This window comes from Chlamydotis macqueenii, chromosome 5 (genome assembly GCF_036417535.1).
Source record: "Chlamydotis macqueenii isolate bChlMac1 chromosome 5, bChlMac1.mat, whole genome shotgun sequence".
Lineage (NCBI taxonomy): Eukaryota > Metazoa > Chordata > Aves > Otidiformes > Otididae > Chlamydotis > Chlamydotis macqueenii.
In genome coordinates this window covers 13,842,815-13,867,147 of record NC_141560.1, presented here as the reverse complement: position 1 = coordinate 13,867,147, position 24,333 = coordinate 13,842,815, and the positions used below count along the sequence as shown (strand labels likewise).

The 24,333-nt window shown below is 37.9% G+C and overlaps 1 protein-coding gene across 4 annotated transcripts in view; it reads left to right on the top strand.

The window, feature by feature from the left end:
• EML1 (EMAP like 1) overlaps positions 1-24,333 on the top strand; it is a 129,500-nt gene that overhangs the window by 62,625 nt on the left and 42,542 nt on the right. For all 4 annotated transcript variants that reach the window (XM_086748279.1, XM_086748278.1, XM_086748277.1 and 1 more), the window contains exons 2-3: positions 12,697-12,879; positions 18,356-18,488. In XM_086748279.1, the coding sequence (XP_086604405.1) occupies positions 12,697-12,879; positions 18,356-18,488 (316 nt within the window). The remainder of the gene's footprint in view (positions 1-12,696; positions 12,880-18,355; positions 18,489-24,333) is intronic.

Below are 24,333 nucleotides of genomic sequence, written 5' to 3'. Positions count from 1 at the left end.
CCGTGCCCTTGGACTGTGACTCCCAAATGCAGCTCAGAGAGGTGACTGCATCCCCGTGTGTACTGACCTGAGATGTGGGGCAAGCTCTTCCGTAAAGTTAGTAGCTGTGACAGCTGCCTGTGTTGCAGGGGTTTGTCCATGGGCAGTCGGGAGGCAATTGCGAGGGCCAGGTAGCAGCTCGTGGCTGGCACGATGTACAGGCCCTGTACGGGCGACATCTGGACCCTCAGGCTTGGTGCACACGTCCTACACACCGATGTGTTCTTTGGGGTCTGTTTCATAGGCAGTTTCAAATTGTTCAGCCCTTTTTCAAAACAATGTTGAGGGTAAAATGGCCCATGCTCCCAGCTTTTAGAGACTATTTTCTCTGCAATTTTTTAGCACCATTTTGGTTTCTTGAAAGAAGGTCAGGCTCAGTTCTGGAGGACCGGGCACGTTGAGGGGACCTTTTTCCCACTACACGGCTGCTCTGTCCCATTTGCCAGGCTGCAGGTCTTTCAGAAATCATACTCTGCAGCAGAGATGTGAGCTGCCAAAAGAGCAGATGATGTTTCCGCTGCAAGCTGATAGAAACTTCCAGCACCTCTGGAAAAAATAGGAAAATTGTTAAGCTTTCCTTTCTAAGCTCTGGGAAGTTAGACAACATTAGAACTAAGGCTGCATAATGAAGCTTAAAATACAACTATTTTATTAATGTGTTACAAGATTTTTTTAAATTACTTCATCAACTCTTATAATTTTGTTGGAATTCTGCCTCATTCATTTCACAAGTTAGAGTTTCCCTGAGTCAAATAAACCCGCTGAATGTATTTAATGTAAATTTCAAATCCAATAAATATAAAGCCAGTAAATTTGATGGCCAGTTCAAAAGCCTCTCTTTTTCCAGCAAGGAGAGCTAGAGAGGCATTGAAGTGCTTGCAATACCATAAAAAATGTGTATGAAAATTAATGATATTTTTCTAGAAATTTTTCCTTTCTAATGAATAGGGAAGTGGGAACAACTACACTGTGAATGACTACTCAAATGTGTTTTTTTCAGTAAAATACTTGGGTTTGGGTTTTTTGCGGTTTGTTTTTTGGGCTTTTTTTTTTTTTTTTTAACTTGATAGTGTGCTTATGAAGCTATCTTGTTACCATTTAAAAAGCTGTGGATAGAATATAGTTGCTCAAGTGTGTGACTCCTTTTCCTTAGTGGCACTCACTGCTACAGCGGTTGCATTTGGTTTGAGTGTAGCTGGGAATGTCTGATGAACCAGATCGTTTTTAATTTCTCTTCAACTTTCGACTTTGCAAATGTGAAAGGTTTGATTTTTGAGCCTGACATCTTGGGGTTTTCCTAAATGGTTGTGTTAAAGACTGGGAATATGGTCTTCTGGTTTGTGTATCTTACCATTCAATTGTTTATTATGTTTGTATATTTTATGTAACTAAGTATTTTTGTGCTGAAGCTTTTCTGTACTACATTTTACTCTTGTCTATCTTCTGCTAGACTGAAGGGTATTTTGAAAAAGACATCTGCTTGCCTGGCCTTGCTTACAAAATTGATGTGCTGTGAGCAGGTACTGTTCTCTGAACTATCTGTTCAGTGCAAGAGGGAGAAATATTTTCCAATCAGTTTCAGCCTTTTTCCCACCTCTCGTAAATCTAGCGATTTCCGAATTCAGTATGCTGCTCAGCATACTGCCCATGGAAATCACTGCTCTGTACTGTGTTGAGGAATTTTACTGCACCTGGGTGCCGTTTTGGGCAAATCTTATCACTGAAATAATCTTTACATACTTGGTGACTGCTAATCTGTGTTCAGGACTGCTTTTAAAAATGTACCTGTTTGAATGGTAAATAGAGATTGCGAAGTTAAATGGTGTCCTGGCATGTTTTGAATTTAACTTGTGAGGTTGTAGCCTACAAAAAAAAAAAAAAAAAAAGAAAGGATCAAAGAGGGGAAGATAAGTAAGTAAATACATAAATTCCAAGTTCATAAGTGAGAACCCTCAAAATATTAAATTAATTTTGTTCAAGTGGCTGTACTTACCCTACCTTGTGTTTGTATGCTGGGATACAGAGGTCTGACTTATGGGGCTTCCACCCACGTCTAGAGCTAAGAAAGCATAAGAGAACTTTTGCCCGAAAGCTGTATGGCCATATAAGCCTTAAAGGTTTGTCTTTGCTGGTAGACTCCACCTTAACGCAAAGGTTGAAGTTCAGATGCTCGGTAATGACGGGGTGACAAGACCTTTATCAGCCAGGCTTTCTGCAAGGTTTGTTTGCACTAGTGCTTCAGCTCAGTGCCGTTAGGAGATGGCTTTTGGAAAATAATTTGCTCTGCACAGCCTTCACCCATCTAATCTCTCAGGTGAAACTCGTATGGGAGAAGTCCTGACTGCTGCCAGAAGGAAATCAGTCCCAGAAGGTCCTTGAGGGAGAGGAACAGTCAGGAGCCAGGCTCTGCTTGGACCTTGGCCTGGAGCTTGTTCCCAGCCAAGGGCGGATCAGGCATCTGCTGGCTCTCTCCCTTTTACTGAGGACTCTGTAGCCTTGAGAAGATAGAATACTGCAGTAGTTGATCAAAGCATATTTGAAAACTTTTTTTCGACAAACGTGAAAGCTATAAAATAGATTATCTCTATCTCCTCCTTCGTCTCCTCCATGAAAACCTGAATTTCTTTTAAAAAATAAGCAATGTGCGTGTTTTTGTAGCATTGCCAAACGCTGTGGAGGATGGGGCAAGCCTTGGAGTACAACTCCTTCGCTCTCACGGGGCGGCAGGACCACACTTGCACAGTGTGCTGGGAATGGCATCGCAGCTGGGTGAAGTTTGTGACAATGCTATGCACCCTGCTGTGGTAAAAATAAGAATATGATGTCATGCTAGGGAATCCAGTTAAAAATAAAAAGGATGAAAATTGTCTTCAATTAGAGGAGTTGCATTTTAAACCAAATACATTTTCAGATTATGTATGTTTCTCTTTTTCATGAAACTTTATTTATTTGTTTATTTTATTATTAAAGTTAGGGAGTAAAAGGATTTTATTCCTTCTCTGTACCCTAAAAAACTCTAAAGCAATCCTCTTCCTGGTTGTTACCAGGACATCTAATGCTATCTCAAATGCCGTGTCTCTGGTTGTATTTGAGTCCTTGGCAAGGGCGGTTCGTTCTTTCTGCATTCATGTAAGTAAAGATTTTTTTTTTTGTTGTAGAGCAGGAGTGTGTGATATGAAGATTTTAGAACAAAAATTTATATTATTTAGCATAAATTACTAGTTTACTGTATATCAAATATTTTTATATGGTAGTTTTGATATCTGTCAGAATTAAATGAAAGGAAGACTTAACTCTAATTGAATACAAAGATGGGCAATACAGGAAAAATTCCAGTGTGTTGTGAGCCTCCTGTGTGCTTTTTCCCCTCTCCTATCCAGGCAAGGCTGTCACTAGTTAATTCAAGTACTTCTCACAAGCACTGGATTGACTGGCAATAGTGGAGAACACGTACATTACTGTGAAAGACGGTACTGAACAAGATGGGTTTTAAAAGAAGACTTAAAATAGTTTTCTAAGTTTGAAAGAATTTTTTCCTTTAAATATTTAGAATGTGATTTGTCTTTGTGACAACCTGTAATGAGACCTAATGTTACACTGCATTAATTTCAGAAACTAAAATATTCACGAGGTACAAAGTTCTGAAAAAAAAGTCAGACCACTGCTGTAAGTGAAGCCATTGACTGAGAACAAGTAACCAGAGTTTGCAAAAGTCATAAAGCTACTTTTGACATCAGTAACCCCTTCTGCAGGTGCAGGAGGAACGTTTTGTTCTCCTTGTATTATGTTGCTTACTTTCAGGCTGCAGAAAACAATTTGAAAGCCTTTAAGAAATGTAAATACAGAATATTTGGGGAGGGGCTTTGTATCTTACAAATAAATGCTATTGATTAGAGGCTGAGATGTTTCCAATTCTTAATTCTCAAAGGATACACTTATGAAATAAGACAAAACACAAACTGTTTCTAATTGATAACTCTGGTTTTCTTGCTATTGATGCAGTTTCAGTTTCAGGAAATCTTTAATTTCTTAAATGGAAAAATGTTTTATTTGCCTGTGTATTTCTGAAGTTTAATAGTGTTTTACATTTTGTTTTTAAAACTTTCTGCATATATGATTATAATTTTCATTAAAATGCAGATCTTAAGAAATTATAGGTAAAAAGTTAATGGTCTAAATAAATTTCAGTATCAGTTGCTGGTCTAATGTTGAATATGAAAGTGAAGAAGTATGTGCTAACATAAGTAGTTTTCTGAAGTGTTTATATAGTGCTGTCTGATGTAATGTAAAGGCTGCATTTAACTGCAGATCAGCTGGTGGCTGGTATGTCTTAGTAGTTTCTTGCTAGTGTGAATCACCTTTTCTGTAGGAAAATAAGTACACAACAAATGAGATAAAATTGATTTGTAATGCGTTATCACAGGCTGACATCAGTAACTTTTAAAAGATATTTTAAATCAGTTTTCTTGTCTTTTAAGTCTGTCCTAACTGCAAGTAGAAGTAAATCTTTCTACTTTCCTTCCACACAAGATAGTTGAAGAATCTAGTGGAGACATCCAGTTTTTTTAAAGGCAGTGAAAATGTATCAAACTAAGAGCTGATAAAGCTTCTAAGAGAACATTTTGTGTATACCAGTGTGTGGTGTTTATTTGCACCTGGTTTAAAACTTATTTATCAGAAGCAAATCTTCGATGTAAGTTGGTTCTTTTTGCCTAACAGTACTAAACAAAAGCTGCAATCTTATTAGCGTACATCACGTGACAAATTTGAACTCACCCCTTGCTAGCTTTTGTAGGATGACTTGAACGTTGAGCCATAGCTGTGATGTGGAGGTGAGACTTGTAAATACTCTCCCATGTTCCGTAATCTGGTACAGGCACATGCTTAGCGCGTCACTGAGAAGATAACATGGTAAAACACAGCCCAGCTCTTCAGGCCTGAGGTACCTCAATTAATTACCCAGCCGGTTCCTTCCTTTACAAGTTGCTGTTAGACTGTATCTCCAGCTTCTTAACTAGGCGGATCCCATGATGTCACTTGTCTCAAATTGCTCTCCTTCCGTTAACATTATGCTACAGAAGGTCATCTTTATTCTCCTGGCTTTTGTTCACAATGTTGGGGTTTTTTAATGGTACCGACTGATCCCAGCAAGATATGGAGGAATGATAATTTGATCTCTATGCTCAACAGAGCCAGCACAGTAACTCTGAGCTGTAAAGCATTTACACTTGTAGACCTCTTCTGGGGAAAATTCCTCTAATTTATTGATGTGTCAAAAATTTCTTCTATCTTCTACTTAAACACTATTGGAGAAGATAATTTTTAACTGCTAATTTCCAAATAGAAGCTCTTCTAACCATCTGCTGGGGAAAAATCAGTAAGCTGCTGGTTATAGCTCGACAGCTAGAGGCAGGTCAAGGGCACATGCTTTTAATTTTGCTACAGTGATTGCTGACTAATTAGCCACGAGGAACTTTCCGAGAATTTTCTGTTAAGATCATTTTCTTCTCTCTCATTTTGTTAATGAATACAGTGCACCCAGCTGTGAGGCTGTGAGTGACGATTGCTATTATGGATTTATTCTTTCAAATTCTGCTTCTAATTTTAGGAAGTTATATTCCTCGTCTTTATGTTTCTAGTGGTAAAACTGTAAAAGGACAAGTTATTCCTCAGCAAATGTTGGGAAATACAGTAATAAGATTTTATGAATGCTGGGCTACAATAGGCTCCTCTCTATTAGAGGAGAGGAAAATACTTTTCACAAAAAAAGCCATCTCTAGTCCATATATAGTAGATGACCAAATATTTGGATTGCAATTTTTTATTAGAGTGATTTGGAGGTGGTTTATTATCACAAGATGATGCTTCACATTGCTGTTACCATGGTCTCTTTTATGTCTGTTGTGTTCCCAGTGCCGTCCAGAGCACGGCATTAAGTGGATATGTGGGATAGAGTTGTCTTCTTCCCGTTTCCTCCTACGCATACATACCTTGTGAGGACATGGAAAAACTAATCTGGTCTGTTCAGATTACTTATTGCGAGATGTACCTGATCATACCGAACTAGGGCATCTCCTAGCAATGCTAATCACTCTTATCTTAAGTACATGCATTAGAATAGAGATTGAAGGGAAAAGTTGTCCTACCTGTTCGGAGACTCTGTGCATATACACATATACACATATACACAGCTTATCGATAGGCATGGTATTGTTCCTGTAGCTATTGGGTTTAAAGATTATATGTGGTTTCTTGTTCCTCACAATCAAAGCTTTCCAGCTAAGAAAGCATATATGGCGCTTGCACTTTTATCCTGTTATATAAACTTCTATAACAACATGCAGTTAGAGGATTTGACCTAATAAAGGCCGTTCCTTTAGTGGCAACCAGTTTTGACTTCCAAAACATCAGGTAAAGCAACACGCTTCTACAGTTTTAACTGTAGTCAAAAATTTCTGTCTGTTTTTTCCCTAACCACACAAAATAACAAGATTAAGTAGGATAACATTATTTTGGGCTTTAAATCCACTTGCTTCTCGCAGTGGAAAGCTCTAATCTGGTCAAATCAGGGTCTAGCAGACCGGTCTGTGTGTACCAGACTTTATGATAAGCTGTTGCCCATATGTGTTGTCATTGTCCCCAGGAGACAAGCCTGGAAAGCTGCTGCTGTGTTTCAGGTATGGTGCGATGTTTTGCATTAGAAAAGTGGATGGAGAAAAGATATTTAGTCTGTGCAATACTGTCAGCACTCATCTTTCAAACAAAGGAGCTTGGCGTGGCGTTGTCAAAGGAAACTAAACCTGCTGTTTTATTTTCCCATTGTTCTCTCACATAGAGAGTGCTTTGGTCTGCAAATGACCACTGACATTATGCCACAGAAATTGCTACAAGGAGAATACTTGGTGCTTTCCAGATCTTCCATCTGAGGCTGGCAACGGTGTAGTGGCTGCGTTCCCCTGTTTATGTGCCACAGTGAAATTGCTCATGTTAATTTTGTGAGATGTTTTCATTTTAAACCTGGAATGGTTGTCTCTCTTCCAAATTCTGCTTTCTCTCTCTGTTGCTGTCAGTTCAGACAGACTGTGTCTATCAAGTAGGTTGTCCGGCTGACTTCTGTGCCCCGGACTCAAAGATGCATGAAATGAACTGAAAAGGGAGGACAGGATTTTGAAGATGTAGGAGATGCCTGCCACAGAGGGATGTTTTTCTGCACTGTTAGAGTTTCAAGCTAAACAGATGGCATTGAGAGAGGTGAAGCGGTGAGGTCATTTGAAAGTTAGTGGTAGTGTCACTCCTAGGAAGCTTGAAGAAAATAGTTTAAGTAACTCGGTTACTTGCATGAGATCTCAGTGATGATGTGGACAGGAGGTTACCAAATGTGTACCAAGTGACATGTGCCACATCTGACAGTTTTGTAGAGTTACTGGAGTCTGGAAAACATGGGCCTTTATGGGTGGAAAAATGTTTCTGGAAGTGTAGCATCTTCAGTGTTCTTACCTGCTTGCGAGTATGCCGGCTCAAATCAGGTCTGTAGTTCTCTCTATCTAAATTAAACTGTGGGACTGTGCTTTTTTGTTCGCTTGTTTTTTAATAAATGCTATTAACTTTCTCTCCTTTGGTGTCATGGGCTTTCTCACCCACAGCTACTGTGCTCTACCATACAGTTGGCTACATGCTGGGGGTAGAGAACTCCTTTCAGTCCCTGTGCATGGTTCATGAGGTTCTGGTAGTGGTCCTGAAGTTCATAGCGATTTCCAAGGAACGTAAATACTTGTACTAGTTAATTCTAGGAGAAGTTGAGAGCCTGGTGCACTTACTAATATCTCTCAATGATGGAAAGTATTCCTACTAGTTGAGCTCAATTCAGACTTGTTGGCACTATCTATATCTTTATGCTGGAGGAAGGTCATCTCTGTGTGCAGGTGATGCTGTCTTTTCACTGCCATCCTTTGCCTGGTTTTCCATCATCTGGGTTATCTTTAATTTTTGCTGGAGACCACTGCTGGAATTTGCTATCCGCAGAAGTCTTAGATTTTCTTTTCTGATGTCCTGCAGTGTCTAAATTCCAGGACAACTCTGGTGAAGACTTTAAGATGCTGCTTTTAAAGAACATCATAATAGTGTCTAGCAACTCCCCCCTCTCCCCACTGTGGTAGGTACTTTACAAACATAAAATGCACAGAATATATAGTGAAAAGTTTTGGAAGTACTTTTCAAATACAAGTACAAACTGGTGTACAATTTGATCCTGTTAATTGGTACTCCAAAGAGACCACATAGATTGAATAAACTCCAGTTTGTTTGCCAGTCTTTTGAGAATCAGTACCTAATATTTCCAGTATTTAATCAGCTGCCATGGTCTGAGCTGGACAAGATAGTCTCAAGATTAATGTCTGCATAGGGCAAAGATGGAGTATGTTTAATGAAGTAGTTCTTCTAGGAGGAAAATGCCAAGTCTATTTTAATTATTTCCTACATTATTAATGTACAGCTCAGATTTAGGTTTTCCAGCAGGTAAAATCTATAGAAAATGGTATTTATTTTAATATGCTTTCTTCTAACTAATAGTGTATGTGCATTTTGCTTTAGCCTGCATACAGCGAAATAATATTGAAATAATCTTTGTAAACAGCGTACACGTCCTGTTGTTGGCTCTGCTTCAGATGTTTCTTCATGTTTGGCGAAGTTCAGCTCTTAAATTGCTGAAAAACTGGAGGACGCTCTGGAAGCAGATTAATCATCTGATTCAGTATTGTCTTTTAGTTTGCCACAAGAAATCTTTCCAATCTATGAGATCATGGATTAGCTAGTTGGAAAATCTAAAGAGAAGCATGAAGAACATTCCCTTTTTTGCTGCCTTCTCTTTAAAACTTGGAGAATCTCAGGAGAGTGTAAATGACAAACAACTCTTGTTTCCAAGCTTTTCCATAAATATGTATTGCAATGAAAAATCAGGCATCTGAATTGGTTCCTCCTCGTTTTATCTAATTTTGAACATTGTAGGTGGCGTTTATCTCATGAGATATATTTTTGCGTGTTTGGGCCAGTGATTTAGACTTGCATTATAATCCAGGAAAATAAATGAACACTTGCAGAATGTGATTCACTTCAGATTTCTGAAAACAAGTTGCATAAATTTCAGTTTAAATGTCCTTTTTCTTCTCATTGATGAAAAAAGAGGCAATGATTCATTGTAACGTGCTATCTATGCCACCGATGTAGGTGATAGGATGTCTGTGCTCCCTGTCTGTGGGCAAAAGTGGTGGTAGTGACTGATAAGTAGATCTAATGCTTCAAGGCAAATTGTGACACCTAGATTGCAAAGAGGTCGCCAAAACTCAGTATATTGGCACTCTTGAAGAGTTGTTAATGTTACTGAATTTACTGTCACAAAAAGTAGCATGTATTGACGTATTCTTATTATATTGTAAAGCTGTGCAGTAATGGTTGTGTATTATTACTGCAAATTTCTGTTTATGTGGATTTCTTTTAAAAGCCTGCTTTTTATTTCCTTGGAGTCACCTGAGGTGTTTTGAGGATCTTTAGATCATAACTATACGCGCTTTTCTCTCCGTTACTGTAACACTACAGCCAAAGCCCACTCAGAACCGAGCTGCCACGTGAGTGCACGTGTGGACCCTGTGAGGGAAAGTGTAGCTCCAGGCTGGACCAGCCACCCCAAGGCACAGCAGTTGGTGGCCTCTTTCGTACCCCTGTGTAGGGGCAGATTACATTCTGTTCTGACTTTTTTTTGTTTTTATTTGTATTATGAATTATTTTTTTTTATTTTCTGATACCATAGCACTTTGCTTATTTGGCTGCATTGAATTTGCAGCTTTATTGCTCAACATATTTGGATGTAATCATCTCAACAGCAAGAACATTCCAACCTCTACTTGCATAACAAACAGGTTATGCTTATTTTAGAATTGAGCTTTGCGTTCTTCAGAAAACATAATTTTAATATATTCTGTATCTTTTTTCTAGCTTACTTGTATATGCATGCGAAGGGGATGCAAGGGAAGTGTGACTGGACTCTAAGGAATCTCATCTTCAGTTGCAAACTTACTGAAAGTTGTTACAAATTTTATTATTTTCTGCATCTGTGAAAGGGAACTGCATCCAGTGAGGTAACCACTGGAAAAAATCAAGTTGCAGGTTGCAGCAAGGATAAGGGTTATGTTCCCAGGGACCAGGAATAATGGTGATGACAGAAGGCACAGGCACGCTGCGTCCAGAAGAAGGGTTTGCTGGTGCTTGTTGGTCAGCAAGAATGTGAGGGGAAGATGGCAGTGGCAGCTGGAAGAGGGAAGAGGAGAGAGATGTACATCCTAGTAGTTGTTAGTGGGAGTGATTTCTTGCGGGGCTGTAAATGAGCCGATGCCACTGATTTACTACTTGAAGATTTATACTTGAGCAAAATTACTGTTTCTACACACTTAAAAATTAGTGAAATTGATACTTTAATGAGGATGTTTTCTTTTGTGACAAGGGTTAGATCATTTTAATGCCAACTGATTTCTCCCTGAGTTTCCTTCCCTGCTCTGAGTTTGGGAATTGGCTATTTCTTGTTGACCGAATTCAGAAGAAAACTGTGCCGTGCCGTATTGCGTTTGGCAGAATGGCTGAAGTTTGAATTTGGCACATATTGGTTAAATCAAGCTTTTGATTTGGTTGCCTATTGTCCAGTATGCTAATCCGTGTTATTTCCAGCTGAGTTAAAGTGTAAAGTCATTAGAGCAGCGTGGGCCCTTTGTTTGTACAAGGAAAGGTTAAGTTCTGCAGGCAGCGCACACTGCTGCCAGCACGGCCGCTAATCTGAGTTTGGGGATTAATTACCTGAAACAGCTGCAGGAGTCTGACTGGGCCAGAGTTTGGAAAGCTTTGTCATGGGAAAAGGTTTTTCTTCAGCATTTTTCCGGAACTTGAGTTTTGGTTTAGTTTATTCAGAACTGGGTACTTATGTTACCACTATGTTCAGCCTAATAATATCCTAATGTTAATATTTTAAATATGCTCTGAAAATCTTGTAACAGAATTAACAAGCAGCTTAAGCTTTATTAGCCTGTAGCTATTTATGGACTGTCAATATTGTTATAGTTTGTTTCTGAGTTGTTTCTAATTCAGCTTTTGGTAACCGCAGATAGCTGTTGGGGGTAAGCAAGGAAGCCAAAACGCAGCTTACAAATAGATTTCAAAACCAATTTGTATTGGGGTGATTTGGAGACAAACAGATTTTTTGTTTTTTAATTTTAAATGCAATCTTTTCCCAGACCCTTCTGATTAAAAGTTTGTATGTATTAACATTTTTGAACATGCTTTTAAATGCCCTCAGAAGCTGTTGTTTTGCTGTTTGAAACACTTTGTAATAGAATTCAACACTAGTTATTAATAACACAAGCCATTTAACTTTCGTTTTATGCCCTTGTACAAAAGAAGTGAATAACTCTGGTTTGGGATGGAGGAGAATTAAGTACACAAGAAAGGAAAATAAATACCAGCTTCTTCAGAAAGAGAGATCTGCTTTAACAGAAGAAATATGTGCTGTGGACTCGCATTAGGAATGAGGGAGAAGTGAATTATGGTTGTAGATAGTAGCATAAATATCCATTTTTGCTAATGTACAAGTTACTAAGTTTTCAAATGAAAGCTGTAATCCAGTCATCGCTTGACTAACATTACTTAAAATGATCCAGTAAGTTAATACCTAACTTTTTCTTTAGGTTTCAAATCTACCTAGTTAAATAAAACATTGTGATTCTCCTTAAAAACTGCACATTTTTTTTTCCCTAATAGATATTGACTTTGACATCTCTGGCATTGCATTTGTCTTCATTTCTTTTTCTTTTTTCCTAACTTAATATTGTAAGAAATTACAGTGTTTCTATGTGATAGGAACTGGAGTGGAACAAAAGTGCTCATTTAGGAAAAATATTCTTATTATTGGTTTTGGGTGGAAAGAATGTGTAGCCCTCGTCAGGGAGTTGCAGGCTTTAAGCTTCTGTGGGTTATTTCAAAATAATGGGTGAATTGTATGCAAAGTAATGACCCTTTTAAGAATTTCCAGGCCAACAGTACAATTACTGAGTAATTCTGAATTTATTTAATGTTTCTATTTAAGTCAGAGGGAATGTTCTCAGAAAGCTGCTGGTATAAATTGGGAGTTAGCAGATGGGGTTAATATTGTCCAGTCTGCGGACAATAACTTGAAAAAGTGTAAGCCTATCTGTTGCTTATATATGTCTAATGTATACATTATGTCATATATGTGAGAAAGAAAAATCTGGAAGGGTGTGTGGTGCATCAGAAAGCATAGGGCTCTGTCCGAATGCCTGCAAGTGCCAGAATGTTGTGCTGAGGAGGACAATGAAGGGTGATGGTTGATTGCTCTGGTTCACACAGGTAGATAATTGATAGCGGGGCCCAATTAACACCAAGTAGCCCTGAAGCCAACCTTGTTATCACGTCTTAATTAAATACTCGCCTTATTTATTTATTTTATTTCCATCTCTTCCTTTCCATCGCTTATAAACTTTCTTCCTCAAGAGGTCATCTGGTCTGAGAAAACCCTTGTTTCCATCTGCAGCCAGTGATATAAGGTGTTCCTTGATGGTTATACACTGTTGGTAATGCCTCTTTTTCTGCGCTTTTACTTAGATGACAGTGCCTCTGCTGCAAGCAGTATGGAGGTAACAGATCGCATTGCCTCTCTGGAGCAACGTGTCCAGATGCAAGAAGATGACATCCAGCTGCTCAAGTCTGCCCTTGCTGATGTGGTTCGACGCTTGAATATTACAGAGGAGCAGCAGGCCATGCAGAACAAGAAAGGACCTACCAAAGGTTTGCATTTCATATATGTCTAAAATAGGTAGTACAATTCAATGAGTGTTTTGTATACATTAAAGTAGGTTATTCTTTAGATGTTTGAAGTGCTCAAAATCAACAAATCAAACTAAAGGAAAAAATAATTTTGAAATCTAACTTGTTAAAGAGAACACATAAAAATCCAAGTGGTTAAATTTGTGAGCCTTCTGAAATTCCCATGAACCAGCAAACGCTTCCATGTTCTTGCTGCTTAATCCACTCCCTACATTTAACCATGGCTACAACTTCCTGATTTTTGATCAAGATTATTTTATAAATTTTGTGGGGAATATCATCTCATATGGGTGAAACTCCTGAGAGTTTTTTTTTTTCTGATTGAAAATATTAAATTTAAGTCAAATGTCATTTTCATTTAATTAAAAATGTCTTAAGTGACTTTGGATGGTGCAGATGTAGCCAAAACCAGAGCTCTGAGCTAGCACAGAGGGGACATGACAGAGGAGACGCTGCAACACCAGCTGCTCAGGTATGAGGGAAAGGTGGAGCTGTGGTTGGTGCCTGACCCAGTCCCAGCACAGCAGAGCCAGAGCCAGCAAGGTGGCAGGTGTCGCTGACATTGTCACTTGGCAATATGCTGTGCTGCACTCATGTGCCCTGGCGTGCTCTGTCTTGGTTCCTGTTCTGCAAGAACGGGTTTGTCTGTATACAGATCAGAAAAGCTGGAGTTAAACATCCAGTGCTTCGCAGTAGTAAGGTTTATTAGAACCCAACCAGTGTGATTTACTGCAGTCTGTGAGGCTGCAAAAGCCTGGGAGACTGCCTATCTGCAGCTTAGCAGAAGCGCATGGGGTACTTTTGGGTAGTCTTAGGAGTAAGAGTGGTGGCAACCTAGATGTGGAAAGAAAGTATGGCTGACTTCACAGACCTTCTGTTGTCTAAATTAAGAAAGTGTTTATTATTGGGTTCTGATATGTATTAATCCATATTAAAAACTTAATTCACATTAGAAGTATGATATGTAATTGTGGGTTCATAATTTTGTCAGCTGGAAATTAGGACTTCCTTTCATCTTCGTTATATATTCATGACTTTGCAAAAAATACTTACTTTTAGGCATTGATTTAACAGAATAGGTAAGGAACTACTTAATTTGCTGAACTAAGACGTTGTCTTTCTTACAGTGTTTTGTGTCTAGAGACGAGCAAAGGAGAAAAGGACGGAATTACAGAGCCAGATTAGTTGATCGTATATCACGCTAGTTGTTGAACAGAACATGCAGTAAATGTCTGTGATCTTGTTTTCCTGTTTTCTTCAATTTCTATTGTAGTCTCCTCATTTTATCTTTGTCTGTTTGATTGCAAAAAAAAAAATTAAAACATCAGATAACTTAATGTTACTAAAGATAGCCTTCACGGTGACAAAATGTTCCACCCGATCTGGTTGTACAAGGGATTAAGAGGCTTTATGTTGCCTGTAAAATAGATATTATCTGATGCGTGGAGGAAATAAAGTCTAGTAGTTATTACTGAGTTGTAATCAAATCAGTTCTTCTTGCCTGCTGGCTGTGCTTAGCAAAACACAGACCGAATTTTCGTGGATTCTGTGAGCAGTGTTGAACTTTAAATCAGGAGGTGCTTTCTTGGGCATGGCAGATCATTAAAGCCATAGTTCAGTGTGCACTGAAGAAAAGCTGCTGTAAGTCTATCTTTCTGCCTTTATGGCTGGTTTTTTGATTTGTTTCTTGGTTTTTTGGGTTTTTTTTTGTTTTTTTTTTTGTTTTTTTAATGTGTGTCTGGCACAGGTACTTCTTAATGTGTGCGTGAAATGACAGTGTAAGAAGTTGTACTATGATAATGCAAATGGAGGACTGCGAAGCAAATTGCTCATCCATAAACAAATTACTGAAATGAGTCCTGGTAATTGCCAACTAAATCCAACTAATTTCTGGAAGTAATTGCTACTGTGACGATTTATGTAAAGGACTTTTAATTTTACTGTGTATCAGTTGTATCATTAGTGTAGGTCAGCCTTATTAAATGTATTCTGTGGCAAAAACCAGTATCTGAAGTATCCTGATAATTTGTTTCTTCCAGCTGTTTTGTCAAATACGACACATTTCACATGATGGCCTGTTTTTCCTCTACTAGGCACAACTACTTTATAATGGATTGCGTGCAGTTACTTAGCATAAGAGTTGAATTTTGGAGCATTATGGAGGCTCTTGATGGAGGCTGTTAGGAGAGCGGTTTTCTTAGACATGGGTGAAACTGGAGCCCTGGCTTCTCATGTTTTGCCCCTTGGAGTGCCTGGTACTCGATGAGTTTTCTTTCCAGTGGAATCAATGACTAATTCCACATTCAGAATTGCAAAAAGTGGAATTTGAGCTCACAAAGTGCCACAAAAACTTCAATTTGAAACATATTGTGTGCTGCCTCTTTCCTTTGATCTGTAGATGAGGTAGATTAGGATTACAAGCACGTGTGTGTTGTGTGTGTTGGGGGAAGGTTCGTACCTTCAGAAAATGGGATCCCCATGCGCTATTTAAAGTCTGGAACGAGCAGCTTCATGGGACAGAAGACAACATTTTTCTGAGTACTTCAGATTTAAAATTGGTTTAAATATTTCAATCTTCAGGCTTTCAAACCTGTAATGGAAAAAGGCTCAAGCTTGTTTTCGGTCTTTGTGTCTGTCCTTGTTCTGGACTTGAGATAGTTGGCTTAAAAGCAGCGTACATCATGGAAAGTGAGCTGCTTATCTTGTCCATTTGTGCAGCTCCTTCACTAATGGCGTTTTGGGGTTTTGTTTGGGTGTTTTTTGTTTTTTGGTTTTTTTTTTTCCCCTCCCTTCCTTATTTAGTTCAGCTACGTGGTGGAGTTCAGTATGACTTCCTGCCTTTGTTTTACTTGTGTTTGTACTTTCCTTTTGCAATTGTTGGTTTGTTTGTAAACTTAACAGCCCTATTAATCCATAGATCAGAGTATGATTAAAAAAGCTGCTGCTGAGGCTGATAAACATGTCAGTCCTGCTACCACAGGTAAGACCTTGAAGCAACAGAACTTCCACAATAAACGTTACTGACACAGCAATAATACCAGTGTGTTTGAGTTACTAACAGCAATGACACGTTTGGGGTTGTTTAACTGTGATGTCAGTTGCCACTGGTGTGAAATAGCTGTTGTAAATAAAACTAAATAGCTCCAGAGTAAACAGTGGATTAATTGAAGAGTGTATAGTGTTTTTTTTTCTTTGTGCCATGTAAGAGTTCTGTGGTGTTGTTTTCTACAGTAGTTTACCATCGGGGTAGATCTTTAAATCTCCAGCTCCAGAAGTGTGTTTTCTGGATTAGCACTGGATTTGGAACGAAACCTCTGTTAAAGGTTGCAGGGTTTATTCCTGGCTGCTACTAGTTTCGATTTCATAAGGTTAGGAGAGTAAGCAGGCTCCAGCTAGTTCACTGCAGCTACTTTTTAATAGGCATTTTTTAATGTAACTGTAAAGAAGGAAAATATTTTATTATTTTGTTTATTTAACTTTAATTGTTGTTCTGATTTGTGATCTCAAAGCCTCATTTTAAGTTTTGTGAGCTACAGAAAACTTGTCAGGAAACAAGCCTACAGCTGCTTGACTGTAGCTATCTGTACTGTTTCTGTAAGATGCCACAGAATCAGTTTTATACATAGGGATTAATTAAGACATTCAGCTCTTGGGAAACAAACAGTAGAGTGTCCAGCATGAAACTGTAGAAGGAATTTAGTTTGGAAGAATGAATACTTTAGAAGTAAATAGGATCATGATAGCTGAATCCCTCAATTAAAAAAAAAAAAAGTGCATGAGATGCAAAAGGACAGTAAGTTTTAGGTGTTTTGTGTAAGTTCTAAAGACAGCATTGGTCTGTTAAAATAGATTATGGAAGCCAGGGCTGGAAGGCACCGTGAGTTCATTTAAGTTTTGATTAGCCTTTCCTTAAAGCTTCCTGTAAAATCAGAAAGCTCTTGCTCTTACTATCCTTGGTCTTCTGCAGTTACAGGCTCTGGGATCCTCAGTGAGCATGGAGAAGATTTTCTTCTTTTTTTTTCCTTTGTTGAGTTGTTTTCATGTCATCTTTCTGTCTTCTAAACCCAATAAGCCTCATTCCTTCAGTATTTCCTTATGGGTGGTTTTCTGAACTTCTCCCATCTGAACAAATAAATGATGAATAAATGACCAACAAGTATATATTTTGACAAAGTTTCAAGACCAAGTTTCTCTTGAAACTTGCATTCTCAATTAGACCATATTTACTGACCTAATCTTCTGAAGGCACGGACTTTCACATTTATCTTCTATTGTTCAATATACGAAAACTTCAGGTGAACAAGTCAATAAATGCTTGCCATCAGTGCTACAATAAGGTGTTATCATAGGATAACCTAGGACTGTATACAATTGTTGATTTTTAGATTTTTTACGTTTTTGCTTTTTAGATTATTTAGCCTCAGCAGTCTTTTTTTAGAAGAATGTTTTGTAGGTATTCTCTCTGCTGTGCTCTCACAAGTTCAGTGAAATTTTATCTTTTGTTCCTTAAGTGACTTGTGACTGCTGCCTTCTCTTGGGTGTTTTTTTCTCAGAACCCAGAGACTTTTGTTGTTGCTACAAAGCCGGCTTGTGATACAAAGTTCTGTCAGATTTCAAGGGATGGGCACAGTTTTCTTCCCTGCTGCAGGGAGAGCACTAGTCATGTTTGTGTCTCAGGGCATGGACCACTCTCGTTTTTATGTTTGTACTCATTGCTGGCAGTTTTAACCACCGTTTGTTTTTGCAACTAATTTCTAACTTGAATGGAACTTTTCTGTTATTCTAATATTAATTACAGGTATGACGTGTATCACTTTTTGCACCAACGTTTGATCAGAAGAACGTAGGTAGATAGTATCAGCTCACTAAGTCCACTGTTTTGCTGATTTCAATTGCTTTTTTGAGCTAAAAGGTAAAATTCCTTTTTGTCAAACATAAGCTCACATTCTTTAAAATAAGAGATTTTTAGGGGGGATAATGATTTCTTAATAGATTGTTTGCTTGTGGAAAACCTGCAAGAACATTGAGGGGTAAAGAGCAGGAGTCTCTGGGATTGCAGCCTGTCTTCATTTCTAGCACTTTGAGCGCTGTTCAGGTGGGCAAGAGAAGGATGCACTTTTAGGAGAGCGGGATTGGTTTGGGTGGCAACGACTGCCTTTGCACTTTCCAGTCACCTCCTTGAACTAGGACAGAATTTTACAAGTGAGGCAGGTTATAGAGGTGTGTGCTTGAGCCATATGCAGGTGATTTGGGTGATATGATAATAAATGAAAAAAAAAATCCTCCTTGCTTCATCCCTCATCTATGGTGAATTTGGCAATAGTGAAATAAAAATGTCCTGCCACACAGACATTTTAAAATATTCTAACGTTGTTTGCTGGTGAAAAAAAAGAATAGAAAATTAAAACAATGATTTAATCTTCTGCTTGTTTTACAGCAAGACCGCTGGTACAAACCCTGCCTTTAAGGACTACTGTTAATAATGGCACTGTGTTACCAAAGAAACCAAGTGGCTCTTTACCTTCCCCATCTGGAACCAGAAAGGAGACTGTATCACCAGCAGCAAAAAGGTGCGCATCTGTCAGAAACCTTGTAATTGCAAAATTGAAAACATAGTCTATCTCCTCTTTTAAGCTTCTGGATACATAGTTTTTCTTACTTGCAAAGCAATGGTCTAAAAATTTAGTTTGGAAAGAAAAGGAGAGATGGATTTCACTCTAAGAGGCTTTAAACTTATTTGGTTTAATTAGAATTAAGGTTATTACCATGAATATTGAAAGAATGCACACTGCTCAGTCCAGTGGTTTGTGCTATTTTCTTGCTACTACAGTCTAGCATACAGAGAATAAAGCGTTTCTACTGGGCTGTTGCACAACACAACATAAAAAGTAGTGCAAGGATTCTTTTAGTAGCTAGTAGAAAATATATAGTCTGTAGAGAAATTATGCTAACATTACAAATCAATATGTTACCTTTGGTGGTTTTCTCTCACTAAAAATTATCATAGAAACTGCATGTGCAGTGTTAGAAGCATTTCAGGGAGGAGGGAAATTCTATGCCTAGCGCGTATTTATGCAAATGAAAACATCCATCTTTAGATATCTTACCATTAGCATGCATTTAAGTCCTTTTAAAATTACTGCTCTGTCTCAATTTGCTTTGTGTGAGTGGATTGCTTTTTTTTTTCCTTTTTAAGTGGGGTACATGTTTTATACATCTAGGTTATAAGGAATGCAATGGATCGAGTGTGGCAAGTTCAAGTTATATGTGACAGTTATTGTGGTGCTAATCTGCTGCCCTGTTTGCCTGTAAAAGATGATATTGTGTGTAAGGATTTTTTTACATTTCTTTTGTTGTGTGTCATCCGCAGCTTTTTGTAGTGATGATGCTGTCAACTCTGAGGAGGGTGAGTTGGGGAGATGAGAGCATTAACCTGCTAAGATCCGAGGCCTCTTTTGTAAGGAGAATTTTTCCTTAAAGGGCAGATGGTGACTAAGGATATGCCTCTCTTTGTTACTGTGTTGAAGAGGACTGATTTTTCCAGAAAACTCCACATTTTGTTATGATAGAGAAGCTATACTGTGCACAATTAAGATTAAGAAACATATTTGTTTCAGACACATGAATGAACTCCTATGAGCGCCTGTGAACTGGGACTCGCTGCGGCTGTAGGCATTGGCAAGTTGGCCTGAATCAGCCCTTAAGATAAGAGGAGGAAGGCAAATACTCTTCCATTATCAGAATATGTTATCAGAATTTTGAAAATGGGTGAAAGAACCTGGCTTTTAAAAAATAAAATTTAATAGTGTTTAAAAAGAAGTACTATTTTGTATATTCTGAATTTTTAAGGAAATTTGTTGTTTAGAAATAATTATCTTAGTTTAGTTCTCACTAATGAAATTTCAGGTGGTAATTATACAACACACGAGAGAACACAAACATTGGCAGACTTCAGTTGTGTACCAGGCGTGTGATTCCTGAGTCTCTACACTTTGTCTCTGAGGTTCTGCATAGGACTTTCTGCCCCAGAGTAGGGTGGATGAAATGCTGGTCAGGATCATACTCATGTTTTGTTCTGAGAGTCCTTCATGTAATTCAGGTGGTCCATCAGGTATTGCCTGTAGGCATTATCCTAGCTCAGGATCCCTGTAGGTAAGTGACATCGTACAGCCCTTCCACCTGACCCGTTTGCAGTCTGGATGCCTGGTGGGGAGTGCCAGTGGGAAAGTCCACAGGGAGCATTTTTGGACTGGCTTGGTTCCTGTATGAGAAAATCTTCCACAGGATAAGGATTTAATGTCCTTTTATTACGCTTTATCTCTTCTCTTTGCTGAAGAGGCTAGACTGAAAGTGCTTTAAATATGCAGTATGAAAATGTGTACTCAGTTTTGGAAAGGAAAAAATACATGAGTAGTTTTGCTGAGACAGATGGGTAATTATTAAAAGTGCATAGAAGAGCACCACATCCTGAAAAAAGCAGTTTTAAGCCCAGGTGTGATGGAATTCCTATTCCCTTCAAATGCTTTAAAATTCTGTATTGATTGTATTTAATATGCAAATTTATTTTTTTATTAAATTATATGAAAGTACATTTCTGTGCCTTGCCTTTAAATATACTTCAAGATGAAGAGTGTGGAACAGTAAGGACATCACCAATGAATTTCTGTACAAAGCTTTTTTTGATAAATTAGTTTCTACTTCTAGTAGCTTTTGATAATGAACCTTAAAATAACTGCTGAGATTTCATATTTGTATAGTATATCATGCTCCAAACATTCAGTATTTAAGAATGATGCATTAAATGTTCCAAGAGACTTACTTGCAAATAGTCAAGTAGATTAATTCATTATGAATGCATTTATACGAATTCATTCATACTTTATGTTGTTTGTAATGGACTCTTTTACATTCAGGAACTGTATGTGTGTATACATAAAACATGAAGGAAATATGTCAGGAAGATCAAATAGCTTTCTTTTTTTAAGGGGTAGGACTTGCTTGTTTGTGTTAAGCTTCACTCAGTGTTGAACAGTTTACCGATGGTGTGTAATTTTTAATAATTTTTTTAGTTTTGATTTTTGTTATGGTTTTATAGTCCTCCTTTCATATAAACTGATTCTAAACCTGCTACTACTTTGTAGTGTAGCTATTCTTTAGTCTGAGATATGGTAATTTGTCGTAGCAGCAGCCCTGAATAGAATTAAGTGCTAATTTCAGCTTGGATACTTTTAGTACTTTTCCTATACCATATAAGTCAAGAAATGAAAAATCGGAACTTTTTCAACATGTTAAAAAAAACCAAAATTTGAAAAGTGAAAGAAAAGTAGAGGAAAAAATCAAGAAAGAAAATACATGGTTTTTTTCTGAGTCTTCTTTTAAACCTTTGGTCTGCTGTTGTGAATTACAAATATCTGCTAGGATTGCTAGGCTAGAAAAATATAATCTTCAATTTTTTTCTTACCTATGACCTTATCTTCAAAAGAGACAAACGTCCAGGTTAATGGAGTCCCTCCCAAGTGTTTTACTGAACACAGTTAGGAAAACAGGGATTACAAGTAAATAACTTCTGATTCCTCCATTCTCTGCCACTGTCACAATTTGGGTTAGGAGGCGTATGATATGCGGTGGAAATGACATCAGTCTGTCCCTTGAAACAGTATGTCATGCATATTTGTATAAACACATGCAGATAATCTCCGTGGGGACCAAGTGTGCTTCCAGACATTCCATTGCTTAGAAATAGATGTACTTATTGATATGTCTGCAGACACAATCTCATTTCATACAATAGCTGTGTTTAAATGTGTTGGGTAACTCATTTGAACCCACAGGTTGGTATACAGTTTATCTGCCTTTCTGGATTACCAAGGAGATGAGGTTCAGAGTTCACTACATTTTCTGGTTTCCCATTTATATTTGAAATGGAAATTACTTCTTCTGGCAGGAATATAAAATTGGAGGTAATAAAAAAGGCTTGAGGCTGAAAGGGTAGAACTAGCAGGCTTTTATTTGAGTTCTACCCCATATTCTTTCAATGACCTTATGCAAATCACTTAGCCTCTATGAATATTGGTTTTCCATATGTAAAATGTGTATCTCTGGTTATCAGCAGGTTGTTATAGGGCCTGATGTGATAATTAGATCCAGATCTTGCGAAGTGTTGAGTAACCTCAACTGACTCTGACTTCAATTAGAATTGAGGGCACCAAACCCCACTTCAGCATTCAGATCTTCTCTAGTCAACAACCAATTATCCGAGTTACGGAAGGAATGAAATAACCTGAATAAAGCAAGAATGTAAGTCAGTTGGATTATAAAAGTAGATGATGGTAGTACAATGCGAGATAGAAAGCCTGGTGATGCTGCTGATACTGGGACCAAAAATGGCGGCCCAGCACCAACAGGCGTTGCCGCGCCCAGGTGATGGGGTATCATGTCAACACAGATGGGCAGCTGCTGGGTGCAAGCCAGCTAATGCAGGGCTGAAGTGATTTTGTGATGGTCTGGATAATCACCTGACACATAATCAAGAATTGCCTGCCTTTGTAAAGTATTTCAAAGTCATCTTTGCAAAAAGCCTTTGCTCAGAGGATTTGATTTTGAGTTTAATGTATTTACTACTTTTATGCTGAGAAGTATAAAAACTATTTTGAGTACCAGCTTTTTGAATGCAGCTGTATTTTTATTCTGAACTTTCGCCTTAGAATAATTATTTGAAATTTTCGCTTGGAATAAGATGAGTTTGGTGTATTGTGAGCAGAACTTTCCCTTCCCCCTGCACTCTTCCCTTCGCGTGTAATGTGGCTTGAAGTTTGCTGCTTCACATTAATGTGTCTCTGGAATTTGGCCAGCGCGCAGTAGTAAAGTTTTGTGTTCCCTATTAAAATCTAGCGTTTTGTGACTCATCTAGGATAGCTTTGTTTCTAAGAGTTGAGGGGGGAAAAGGGAAGAAAAAAAGAAAAAGTAAGGGAGGAGAATGCAGACAGTACCTTTCCCAGTAGGGATGCTGCTGCGGGCTGCAGGCTGCACATACTTGGCCTTTCAAAAGGAGACAATCAGTCATTCTTTCTCCCCCAGCAGATTGCAAAGTATTACAATGGTGCAAAACTCTGACAATGGAGATCAAAAGAAAGAAGCTAGAAGAAAGAAAACATAAAGAGCTTTGTAGGGAGAATAAAATACTTTAATATGATAAATTCCTGTTCTTCTGAACACATGGCCCCTAGGAAATCGTTCAGTCGCCTGGAAGTAATGTTCTGTGTTCTGTGCTGGGGACAGCGATGGTTTGTAACTGGCACACACGCAAACTCTGTATCGGACCTTCAATTACATCTTCTATTTAACACTTGACTCTCAAAGAAAATGTTTTAAAATAAACAGAATGTAAGTTGAAAAAGAAATCCCTCTTCATTGAACTTTCAGTGGCAAAACTATCATGCCACTTCACTATATCTCTAACAATTAAAGTTATTAGTGCATTTTGCTCAAAGGCATAGTGGAATTAAAGTCATATGTTATTCTTGAATTTATTCTAATTGATTTAAATGAGGATCAGAAAGTGCTAGACAAGTTTCAGAATATTATTAATATCATCAGTTACGGCCTTAAGAGCATTTTGCACTATTTTAAAATTTATTTTATTGAAAAGCTTTTATATTTTTTTAAAAAATTGGTAATTAAGTATGTATTTTTAAAAATTGAGGCCAGGTTTGATCACCACAATTCAGTAATGCAGCCATCTGAAACATTCATGTTACGCAGTGGTATACGTATGTATGTATAAGGATTTGTTTTCTTGTCTTTATTGTTGCTTTTTTAATAGTCTTTGTCTTCTAGCTGGATCATCTGTCTTGTTTCTTCAAAGAGGCTGTTTGATGTTCTTTCTTTTTTTTTTTTGAGTCGCTTTACAAATGGTCAGTGTATTGGAGCATTGCTGAGATTTTGTCATTCAAAGATACATTGGTGTTCTGAAATGTATGGTTTGAAATGATCAAACATCTGACTGAGTCAGTAAGCACTGTGTTGTTTACTCTTGCACGTGACTTCATATCTTGAAAGCATGCAATTATGTCTTTTAATGTAAGTTTGTTTTAAATGTCTTGTTTCCACATCTTATTGTTGCATTCACTTTTTATTCTGCTTTGTTTACGCACCTCTTGATCTGGATTAAGCAGGTCTGTGAATCTTCTCAATGCATGCAAACTGAAAAAGCCTGCTCTAAGGTGAGGGATCCTTAATGGCTTTGTAGTATTGAAGCTCAGTTGTTTTTCCTTTCCATTTTGGTTCAACATATAGAAAGTGGCTGTTTTAATGCAAGAATTAACATGGTAGAACTGTAATTATTCCCATTTTTAACATTTTCAAAAGTACATGTTTAAAACTTTCTGATCTTTGATAAAAGCATTGCAAAACTTA